General features: G+C 25.3%; 1 protein-coding gene across 1 annotated transcript in view; it reads left to right on the top strand.

The window, feature by feature from the left end:
• The first annotated feature begins 1202 nt into the window (after window positions 1-1202).
• The window catches only part of LOC105618500 (glycerol-3-phosphate acyltransferase 3-like), a 22118-nt gene continuing 9999 nt past the window's right edge, over window positions 1203-13321 (top strand). The window contains exon 1 of the mRNA XM_012200034.1: window positions 1203-1355. Within this exon, the coding sequence (XP_012055424.1) occupies window positions 1203-1355 (153 nt within the window). The remainder of the gene's footprint in view (window positions 1356-13321) is intronic.

Genomic DNA, 13321 nt, shown 5'->3' with positions numbered 1-13321 from the left:
TCTATAATATTACTAATATTAATATTATAGATATAAAAAAATTAATTGGACATCTAACAATAAGTTTAATTCTTATATGTTGTTTGTTCGTATTAACTAATCTATGGATCACAAATTTTGTAAATACAGATTATAAAGTTTATATATCAGGCAAATATTGTACGATATTGATAATTCTGATGCTATTGGATTAAGAAATGGTACAAAAAAATCTCAATCTTTTTTCGTTCTTGGCATAAACTCCTCATAGACACGTATTAATGCATGTATTTTAATCTTGAAAAAGATTTTCATATCTCTAAAAAAAGAAAAAAAACAATTATTGTTATACAAAAAAGTTAGTGCTTTTAGTTAATAAAACAAATAAGAAGCCCTTTAAATATGGGCCTAGAAATTATGTTCTTGAAATCCTCCTAGCAAATTATGTTCTTGAAATCTTCGTCGAATTGTACATAACTTGCAAGAAGGTTAAATTTATTTTTAATTACATTTTTTATTTTTAATTACACAACTTATTCCATAAAATGCGTATTTTGCGGAATCACAGGAAACTATATATCAATCATAGAACTTATAGTAATGGAATCGGAATAACCTATCCAAGCAATGAGTGGAAGGTGTGAACAACATTTGAGAGACAGAAGATGTATTTCTGTATATATTTCTGTCCTGCTCAGTAACTTTTCTTCTTTCTGCGCATGTGCCAAAAGAGGATGAAGCGGATAGAAAGATATTTCTATTCCTTAGATGTCATAGCTCGACGTCTGTATTTCCATCCCATCAGTAAATTTTATAATATCAATTACCGTGTGCAAAGAGTCATAGGCTGTGTGTCGTAGGCTGCGTTAGTGTTTCATGCGCATGATGCGCATCATTTATTTTTGTTTAATATTTGGTGAATAACAAGAATAAATAATGCAGCATGCGTATCATGCATGAAACGGAACGCAGCCAATAATATTAATTCTTGACTTTATTTGTAGATGGCGTATCACACATCTAAAAGAATTCTACTGAGTGTCCCATCTCATCTAAATTGTATCCCGTGAGTCCCCTCTACGACGAGTCTTGAGTGAAAAACGGACTGGTGTTCGGAGTTTGGACTTCGGAGTGTTCCGACTTCCGATACCCCGGAATACTCCGCATTGTTTGGAGCGGAGTTCGGAGCTCGCGACAGTCCTGAATCCACAGCAGTCAGCAAAATGGCGTCGTTGTGGACGGTGATGTCATTCGTGTTCTCGTTGCTGCTGATACCTTTCATCATGCTACTGTTAGCTATCGTATTCCTCGCATCCATCGGCAAATCCCTTGGTGTGCGTAGGTTATACATCAAACTGCTGTTGGCCCTTTTCGAGGTAAGTTCCTAAATTTCGAAATGAAAATCTTCTGTTAACGAAATAAACCGGCGCCCTCCGAATGGTCGTTTCCTGCGTTACAAATCGTCATTCGGCGATGTCACGCTTTCCTTCGACCGCTTTTCGGTCGCCTCACCTCTCGCCGGAAGAGACTGTTTCCTGGACACATCGATGCTTTTTGGGGCACGTGCTGTAGCTTTCAAGAGAAAGCAAATCAGATAACCTTACGCGTCATTGCATAGTTACATCTCGCATAAAGTACAATTGATTGTAAATGTAAAGATTGACGACGATAGATTTCTTCGTGAATTTCCAAAAATTCTTGCACTTAAAATGAAATAAAAAATTGTTTTAATTCTTTGGAGTAGAATTTATACTCTGTAGAATGAAGTATTCCAGTAAAAAATTTTTCATGCATGTATTTTTTCATAAATATATATAAACATATATAAACACGCATAAATATAAACATATATAATTATACATATTTATATTTATGCACGTTTATATATTTATACATATTCATGAAAAATTTTTTACCGGGATTATTTTTCGGAATGAGATTCACTCTGAAAGTTTTAGAGAATATATTATTCAAGCTGGAAGAAAAATAAACAAAGATTTGAAATGTAAAAAGTATAAGCAACACGATTAAATTTAAAGTGCTTCCACATAATTCAAATCGCAAATGTTGATGCAAAATGATAATCACCGCACATAAGATACACGCAGATGAAGATGCATGAAAAAATAAATACTCTGAATCTTCATTTTGCGTTTGCGAATTATATAGAGGCATCTTTAATCATCAAGCACTATATAGCGATTTTTTAGCCGACCAGAAAGAAGAATCGGATTTATTTATTTATTTTTTTAATTCGGTTCTCAAAAAAACAGAGTTCTTTGGATGACAATGATTTGCAATTTATAGCAAAACAGTTGCAACGGGAGTTAGGGTTTTCTATAGGTTGTAAATTAAATTAACGCACGAGACAACTAATCTTTTGTACTTTGTACATGTACTCACTTGTGTCTCATGATCGCGACATCAAAGTACACTTGAAACGATGAGAAACGGTAAGAAGCATTTTTATCAACGTTGATACGAGCTTGATTTATTTTTAGACGGAATCAGCATGAAAGCAGTTTCTATAATAATGATTGATCTCGTTTTTATACACGTATTATAATATTGGGAGTGATAATGACGTGCCCATTTTCACTAATCTGTAGATTAAGTTTAATTTTTGTTCAACTTGTCATCTTTTTTTAATTTTAAGGCCTGGTTCAATGCAATCATATGTTTGCTTTCTTCGTCTGTAATCTATATTGTTAGCAATTAATATCAAAGAAATAATGGTAATCCAATCCCTCGAGTTAAATATTTTGATATTTTTAATTTTTATCTGTAAATCAATTCATTTTTTTGTTAGTTTCAAAGCAAACATCATATCAATGCATTTAAATAATAAACTGAATTTGAGGCAAATTGAATATTTTTCCTTGAAATTAAATTGAATTTAATTTCATTGTTAACGATACAGTGAGTAGAAGCGATGGTGATTTTAGAAATGATTAAAAATAACTCAAATTGAGTATTATGAATTTAATGTAGTCCTTTTGTCCTTTTGTCCAGCCCGAATTATTTTTACTGTTCTAAACTTTCAAAAACATTCAGCATTACATTTTAACATTTTTATTACAATACCAAATAGTTTTTACTTCAAATGTTAAAACTTGTATTTAATAAAAATTAAAACTTTAACAAAAATGAGAGTGAAATGAGAGTGAAATTTTGCCAAAAAGACTCAGATGGAGGTTAATCTGGATTTAACTTATTGTTTATCTTTTTTTAAGAATTGAAATAAGATAAAAAATAAATTGAATCGAAATTAAAGTTAATTTTACATTAGTGAAACTGGACTTAGTAAGAATTAGAAAAAATAAAGAGTAAATTGAATCGAGATTAAAATTAGGTACACATTGGTAGAAATGAACATAAACCGGCAAAGCATTCACAATCTTAATGTAGATATTGATAGAGTATTGTGTGTACAGTTCTTAAATACGGAGAAGAAACACGGAAGTGTCTCAAACTTTTCATCTAGGATATTTACCGTTAAAAAGTACCGTTTAGTTCTAATCAGTACGGGATAATTTTGAATTGAAACGGGATTCAGATATAGCGATTGACAAAGCCCTCTTAGATTGTGCGATGATTAAAGTTTCCCTTTTTTCCTTGATTTCTATTTTAAATTATTCTGCATTTAAATGCGATTCGTTTGAGCGCACAACTTAATAACTAAATATTTGTTATTTAGAACGAAGAGAATCTTTGATGAGATTGTTTTTACAGAAAAAGAATATTTATTCTATTTTGCATTATTAATGATGACAAATTATAATTCGCAAACATCATAAATACTTTGAAATTAAAATATTTAAGTTCAATTTTGAAGCCAGTTTATTCTCTCTTATTAAGATTTATAACAATTCAGAACTAATTTATTTTTTGAACATGATCAATATGTGTATTGAAGATATATAGCAACAATTATGAAAAGTAATGCCGAAGTGAATATCATGTATACTGAGAAGATTGAATTTTTGAAGACATTTTTAAATTGCTTCAGCTAGAAATTGAACAAAAAAATTTAAGAAATGATCGCTTTCTCCAAAAAATATTCTGAATATCTCGCGTTTTGCACATTTTTTCCTCCTAATTACATGCATATTTATATATAGATTGAATTAATAAAAACTTTGATTTAATATTTTATGCATGAATAACATTTGGACTCTGAGCGCCTAATAGATTTTTAAACATAGAAATTTTTATTACCAAGTCCACCGTCTAATATAATATATATATATATATATATATTTGACTTACTTTTTATTATTTTCTTAGTCAACCCAAACAGCACAATATTTATAAAATATTTATGAATATAAGATTTATTTTAAATATTTTGTAAATATTTTTGTGGTCTTAGATTACATAGATCGTAAACATTTATTATAAAACATTTATTGTAAAATATTATGAAAATACTTAATGAGATATTATAATTCAAGTAAAAAGTACTTATTAGAAATATTTATTTACATTTATCATAAATATTACATAAAATGTTAAGTTTATATTTTAATAAAGTTGTGGAACGAAACTCTTATTTTTATCTTCTAATATTTTTAAATTCTTTTCTAAGCAGAGAAACATATTTTATTAAAGAAATTATCTTTATATCTTATTTGCTCTCTACGCATTATCATTATTGTAATAGTTAAACTTCAAGAGTTACTCTTATAAATATCTATGTTTATATATTAACTAAAAATATGAAATAAAAATATGAAGTAAACAATTTCGAATAAAGCTTTATAAATATATATAAAATATCTAACATTTCAGAAATGAATATTAATAAATATTTATTAGAAATATTCTGTGTTATCTGGGAATTATTTTGCTCTCGAAGAATAACATTTACATTATCCATGTATATATAATTTAATGCTTAATTATAATTAATATAAAAGATACAATTATGTAAAGCAAGTGTATCGAATGAAAAATCTCGAAATAATATATAAAGACATAATGACGTAAAGAATATTTATCGAATCTTAAATAGTATTATACAATTTTTTACGGACATGAATTTTTTTTATTTGTTTGAAAAACGTATTTTTTTCCTTTATTTATTAAAATTTATTAAAAATCGTACTTCGTTTTTGTTGATAGTTTTTCGAAGTTGTACACCATTAAAAATTTTTTATGAATGTTAAGGACACAAAGAAATAATTTTTTTTTATAGGTATTTTTTTCAAACAGGCTTTATTTCAATAAATTTCATTGATGAATTAATTGGAAATGAAAGTTGTGGAACGAAACTCTTATTTTTATCTTCTAATATTTTTAAATTCTTTTCTAAGCAGAGAAACATATTTTTCTTATTAAAGAATTATCTTTATATCTTATTTGCTCTCTACGCATTATTATAATTATAATAGATAAACTTCAAGAATTACTTTTATAAATATCTATGTTTATATATTAACTAAAAATATGAAGTAAACAATAATTTATTTTAGTTCATATTTTTACTTCATATTTTTAATGTTTGTCGATGTTTGATAAAAGCAAACAATCTTTTCTATATGCTATTTGCCTATTTATAATGTATTACTTTACTTTATATTTTCCATTGTTTCACATATGGTCTCTTATTAACTTGATTTAATCTCTGATTTAAATTCAAATTGGTTATTTATTTTAAAGTTGCAGCACAATTAATCGAACAAAAAGATTATTTTCTCTATTATATTAATTTCTTATATTATCTCTATTATATTAATTTTAATAATTATGTTTATCTTTATTTTTAATATGCATGTTATTTTACATGCTCGAAGAAACACGTCTGTCTAGTTGGGTCCCCACTAATCAAATCTTAATGAATAAATTATATAATAATGCTGTTTATAGTAATGCTATTTATAATAACACTATTTATGCGCTCCAAAAATCTACAAAAAAAATTTTTAGCACTCATTTAGCTAAAAAAAATTTTTTTGTGGGGGGCTGAATATGCTCAGTCAGCCCTTCCCCCCTCCATATGTTAATAACAATCTATTTGGAAAATCAAATAGACAGGATTTATGCGCTATTTATGCGCTTTCATATTCACATAGTTTTAATTTTTGCGCTCCAACCCTTAAGAGATTTTCCTCTTGAAGCAAACAGTCATATTCTTTAAGTCGTTTAAAATTGCAAAACTGCGCTATCTAACTGTATAAAATATATCTTCGTCGATTTATTAGGTGTGGGAAAAAGTTCGTGGCGTTTTTCCCGTTACATCTAACGGGAAAAATGCCATGAACTTTTTCCCACATCTAATATTTTCTATTATTTCCAAGCAATTTTGATTTTTGCGCTACAACCCTTAAGAGAATTCTCTCTTAAAGCAAACACAATCATATTCATTCCTCTATCATATAATTTTTTGTATTGATATAATACTTACAATATACAATAATTTTAATACAATAATTTTAAACGACTTAGATATGAGTTAAAAATTTTCTATGATCTGGGATAGAATATTAAATAATTTTAGATGATTATTGTGACAAAAATGAAGATAAAAAAAATGTATCGGTTGACAGAAAAACAATCAAATATATGGATTATAATCAATAAAATAGCGGCAAAAAGAGTAGATATTAATTCACTAACGCGAGTTCCAATAACTTGCGAACTGCATACGCGAGCAGTATTTGCATTTTTTAAGTAAGACGCATACAAAAATTAAACTGCCTACGATGAAGAACACAAATAGCATTAACATGCTTTATTGAACAAACAAATACCATTAACATGCTTTATTGAACTCATGACTTACAAAAGTTTAATTATTTATAATGAAAATATATATAAGTACGTATGTATTTCCGACTTTACGATTACAATCTTTTATTCGATATCTAATATTCGATACAAATTTTTGTATCTTAAAATAGTTATCTAAAATCAGAACTACCAAATTCGTTAACAATTCGTTAAAAGAATTACTAAAAAAATTAGAAATAATTGTTGGCATTAAATAAATTTGTATTGCCAGAAGAATGTGAGAGGATGGAAGTACTTGCATAATTTAGTATTTGAATATATTTTTCAAGTGCAAATATAGTCAATATTTGAACATATTTGCATTTTAGATGCTTACATAATTGTTTTTGAAATTGGAGAGTTGCCCATTATGTGTGTGTTATTCTTGGTTCCTAAATATATTATATATTATTATATATTTTGCTAATATTTAAAAGTTATATTATTAACCCAAATATAATTCTGATATTGATTAAAGATAATAATATAAACAGATTTAAAAACATTTTTAAAAATTTTGTAATCTTTCAAAATTGATCATTCAAAATTATGAGAAATACTATATATTTATTGATTTTTATTTTTTAATGAATTTTTAGATGATATATATGCCATTCTTCTATTATAATTTTCATAATTCAAATAATGATTTTTAATTCTCCGCTGTGACTTTAAATAGGATTTTGAAGGTACAATCGATATTTTGATTGTTAATTCCGATTTTAATCTATAAAAATAAATAAAATATAATCAAATAATTATGACGGTAAATACTCATTAATGTTTTTACAAGCATATAAGAATTTTTCAAATTTTTCTTTTTTCGGATAATAAGTATAAAAATTGAAAAATCTGCAAACTTAAAGATACAGATACATTACTAATGGTAATAATGGATAGTGTAAAATTCCAAATGGCGGATGATAGACTCTAATATACATATATATATAATATACATATATACTGATATTTATTTTTTTATTAATTATTTTTACTTTAACTTGTTATGCGTATGCACTGTATAGATTAGTAATCTAATAAATAATGAAACGTAAGTCGTTATAAATTAAAATGAGATTTAAGATTAATTTTTTATTTCTAATTATATTTATCTTTACAAAAAAGTCAAGGTTAAAATATAAGCATATGTGAATTATATACAGGAAATTATGGATATAAAATATGAAAAATATGGATATAAAATATAAAATATAAATATTTGTGAAAAAAGAAAGAAATTATACGACATTATTGTGTCATAAATTTATATAAAATATATCTTTTATCAAAAATTTAAACATAAAATCTAAATATAAAAATCTGAAATATAAAATACTTGATTTTTAATATATAATGATTTAATCATGTGTTAAGAATTAAATATTTTATATTTTAAATATTATATTTTATTAATTATTGAATTTGTAGATTTTTCATAATTATATAATATTTAATTCCAGTAAACATTGCTTTGATAAATAATAATTTAATATTATGTTTGTCAATTAATAAACGTGATTTTTGCAAAATTTTACATATTTGAACACTGAATTAAATAATGTAAACTTTTTAAATTAAAAGTTATAATTTTTTTAAGTTATCGATAATTCAAAACTGTATAATTTTAATAAATAAGAAGCATATTACATATCAATGAATGATATATCGACGAATCAATGAGGTGTAAACGCTCATCATATATGTCACAATCATGTTTTCATAAACGAGAAACTCACTGAGTCACTGACTATATTCTGCAAGGTCTAATCGAATGTTTTGAATGCTATAAGAAAACGCGATATCCTGCAACATAATGCTTTTATTCCTGTTCTAATTTAATAATATAATTACTTTCTGCTATAAAGATTACTGTAGAGTTTTGAAGAAAGGTAACTTGTAAATTTTTGCAAACCAAACTAAAATAATATTCAATAAGAGTGAAAGAAATTTAATACCTTTTAAATCAAACCTTTTATCAAACTTGAGAATTTATCATTACTTTGAACCTCGGATTGTCTATTATATTTGCAAGTATAATAGACAATCCGAGGTTCAAAGTAATGATAAGGCGAAAGAAAGTTATTTATGAAAATAATTTATGTTCACGCAAATGACTTATTGTCAAATGACTTATTGTACCGTTATGATTAGATAATACTGATTTATGAAATGTATAGTAAACGTTATCGACATGGCATGTAGTAGTATGTGCAAGGAATGTCACAATTATCAATAAAAAAAAACTTGCGTCAAGTCGAAAGTATATGTAATAAACAAAAATATTACATTTCTACACAGTACGAAAATATATTTTTAGTAAACAGAATTTATTTAAGAGTCTATCAACTTTATGATAAAAAATTATTTGTGCGAACTGCAAAAAATATCTAATACCATTTCAGTATTTGTCCAAATATTAAAAAAAAATATTTCTTTAAGAAATTTTTCATACTAACTGAAACTAATTTATATCTTTATATTATTATATTTAAACTTTTTTCTCCAATAGAAAGAAAATAAATAGAATTTATATTAATTTACTAGCAAAATAATTTCTTATTTTTGATAAAAGTATGTAGAAACGGTAAATAGAAATATCTCTTGAAATGTCATATATAATGGCGTGTTACACTGTTGGTCCTGAAATCTATACTCGATGACGAGATATTTTTGCAATTGCATTCACACCTTGAATTCACCGTTAGGTTAGAAATTTCTGTATGAATCTTGAATGTTAATTAAATTGAATGTTAATTAAAACGTACAACACGTATAATACATACAAAAGCATATCGATAATGTTTCGATTAGCAATTTTATTGCTGACAAATAATTTCGTATATTAAAGAGAAACATCACGATATTATTAAACGTAGACAGTAAATTTATTAATAGCATTGTAGCTATAACTTTTTAGAAAAATGTTTCAAATGATATTTAGTTATTAACAGTAACATATCGCTCTCTTATTTCAAAAATGATAACTTAAAAATTTTGATTTTCAAGTTATTAACTTAACGTGAATGGATTAACTTTCGAATCGTGTTTTTTTTAATCCCAACGTTTCTAAAAAGTTCTCATGACAAAAAGATTAAGTTTTGCGATATATTATACTAATCCTCTAAACACAGCCAGAGGCTTAAGTAAATATTACTCTATTAATAAAAAATGAACTAATTTGACTTTATAAAAAATCTTCAAAATTGTCATAATTCCAAAAAGATGGTTTAAAAAATCGTAAAAATCATCATAATTTGATATAGTTGAAACTTTTTTCAAGGATTGTAAAACAAAATAATGTCATTTAAATATGTTAAGAATGCATTTTTTGTTGATATTATTTGATTGATTAATAATTTTTTGTTAAATTAAAAAAATAAGTTTTCCTTTTCTGAGAAACTTATTTTTATTATTGTTACTTTTGAAGTAAAAAAAGTGATCTTGATCTTAAAACCAGAATAAATTATGATAAAAAAACGAAAATGAATAGTCCACGAGTTACTTTATGTCATTTTTATATTGATTGATTTATTACTACTTGTTTTGAGGAGAAAAAGAGTGATTGCCTGAAGAATTAATCTGGAAATTTAATATACGTATCTTTTTTGTAAAGTAGTCTTTTTTGTAAGTGTAAAGTATTTGTTTATTTATCGCGATAATCTTGTGATACTAAAGAGTAATGTCCGATTTTACTGCATTATCTTCATATCGATTTCGAGGAAAATTTGATACGTGACATGTATTTTAAATCGATTTCATGTAGATTGATTTTTGTAAATAATGTATACATATTTAATTTGCAAAAATATTACGTTTTACATATTGTCGTGTTGCTATTGTGATTTAAGTATAATACTTACAATACAGTGGAAAAATTCTTTTGAAATGATATAATTTAAGAATACTCGATACGAACTAAAGAATTAGAAACTGACTTGACAACATAGTTTACAATCATTACAATTCAGTCCAATAAAGTTCTCTCGAAAAATTACAATTGAAGAACATGATGAATTAAATTAGAAATTGATTTTAATTTGTTTGCGTTTAAAAAATTTACATTTAATTTTATTATAATTTTATTTATAACTGCACAATTATTGGTGCTTTAATATTTGATATTAAATAATGTTTAATTTTATTTTTTAATAATCTTATGTCTTTCTTGTTTTTATCATTTTTAATTTAAATGTAAAGATTAATATATTACAGAATATTTTACAGAATCATATTTATGAGAATATCGATATGTATACATAATGATTTATATTTAAATTTATAATATTCGAAGTATTTTATCAAATCTTGCATAAAAGAAATATTAGGAACATATTGTTATTAAATAAATGCACAAAAATCTTTTTAAGATTATTAGTTAAAACGAATTTTGGTCTTTTAGCCTTCTCATGAATAATATACAAAATAAGATTATTTTTCGGGTTATTATCGCAATCAAAGTACACAATTGAGGAAATAGGAAAACTATTTTGGTTCGTGAAATCTATGCATGATCTACACGAATTCGTTTTGATCTATACAGCATATATAAAGTTATTATATTAGATGTGGGAAAAAGTTCGTGGCGTTTTTCCCATTAGATGGCATTAAAAAAACGCCACGAACTTTTTCCCACACTTAATATATACGCAACCTAGATTCGCCTAGAATCTTATGTTCTCTATTATCGATCGATACGATTTATAATTTTTGCATTGCATATATTTTAATATTTTAATATCTCACAAATATATCAAATGGATATAGATTGCTGGCTGAATCTATTGTATCGCAAATGAAAATATGCAAACATATTATACAAGAGTTCTATAAAGCTAGCAGGACCAAATCAATAAAATCAAATCGGATCTATCGGAATTTTTAGTATATTTTATACTAAATTGTATCATTAATGATAATTTTGTACGATAAGCCATTTCGAAAAAAATCGTGATGCTGATAGCTTAATATTAAACTGGCAGGATCAATTCAAAATAAAAGAAAAAAGAAAAATTATATCAATAATCAATAAAATTGAATTTGTACTATTTTGTATTATCAAAAACAATTTTATATTATGTGTATTTCCAAGAAAACAGTGACGCTGCTAGTTTAAGCTGACAGGACCATAAAAAAAACAATACAATTAAGGGCAAAAATTAATACAATTGAATTTGATATTAATTTATATTAATACCATTGAAAGTAAGTTAATATTTTACATGTTTTCTCTTTAAAATGACTTTATTAGTATATACTTACAATCTACGTACGAGGCAGTCAAACCGGACACTTTTGAAGTATTATTTTATTTTTTTTTAATTTGCTAACATGTTCTACAGATAAAAATATGACGTGTTTCGCGAAAAAAAAAGTGAAATTTTTTTGTAAAGTTATTGACGCTTGTAAAGATGTAAATTTTCCGAAATAAAAAGTTCGATTTTACAATTAATAATAATCCATAGAACAATTTAAGATCTTTCAAATTGGCCTCTTGCATTTTTTGGTACGACTAATGATTTCGATATAATCATTTGAATGTTCGCATGAATGACGTTTTTTATGAATTTCTGTAGCTGCACAAGCAATAACTTCACAAAAAAAAATCTCACATTTTTTTTTGCGAAACACGTGTCTCATATTTTAATTTGTAGAATTGTTAGCAAATTAAAAAAAAAAATAAAATTGCGATATTTCAAAGGTGTGATCCGGTTTGAATGCCTTATAGATTGTAAGTGTGCACACTATATACTAATAAAGTCATTTTAAGGAGAAAATGCAATATATTTACTTTTAATACAAATTAGTACAAATTCAATTGTCTTAATTTTTACTCTTATGTTGTTTTTTTTAGTCCTACCAGCTTAAATTAGCCATCCTACCAAATTAAATTAGCAGTGCCACTGTTTTCTTGGAAATGATACATAATATAGAATTTTTTTTAATAGTACAAATTCAATCCTATTAATTCCTATTATTTTTTTTCTTTTATTTTGAATTAGTTCTGTCAGTTTAATATTAAGCTAGCATCATAGTTTTTTTCAAAATGATATACAGTACAAAATTATCATTAATATATAGTAAGTACAATCCAGTACAAAACGAGTACTAAAAATTTTGATAAGTCCGATTCTGCTGATTTGATCCTGCTAGCTTTACAGAACTTTATATAAGACATATTTACAAAATAATTTTGTTTGCTATTATGTCGTAAATTTTTGTGTTAGAATTTTTTCAAAATGAGTAAAATTCTAAAAGTCTTGAATAGTTTTAAATGATGATTAAAATCGAAAACTAATTCGATTTCGATCGAGACTTAATCGAGAGCTAAGGCGCGGTAATTGGAACGCAAATTAATTTATGTTAAAACATTATCTTTATTCAAATTAGTTGATTAAATGGTTATTTTGACTCTGCTTTGAATCATTTTTAGCAAAAAATTAAAAAGTTGCCTTAATTAAAAGTTTACCTTGTAACTGAATCTTAATAGACATGTTATGATAATATATATATATATATATATATATATATATATATATATATATATATATATATATATATATAGTATATAGTA

The sequence above is a fragment of the Atta cephalotes genome, assembly GCF_000143395.1.
Source record: "Atta cephalotes unplaced genomic scaffold scaffold00017, whole genome shotgun sequence".
NCBI classification, from domain to species: Eukaryota; Metazoa; Arthropoda; class Insecta; order Hymenoptera; family Formicidae; genus Atta; species Atta cephalotes.
The sequence above is the reverse complement of the archived record's forward strand: the minus strand, read 5'-3'. Positions and strand labels throughout refer to the sequence as shown.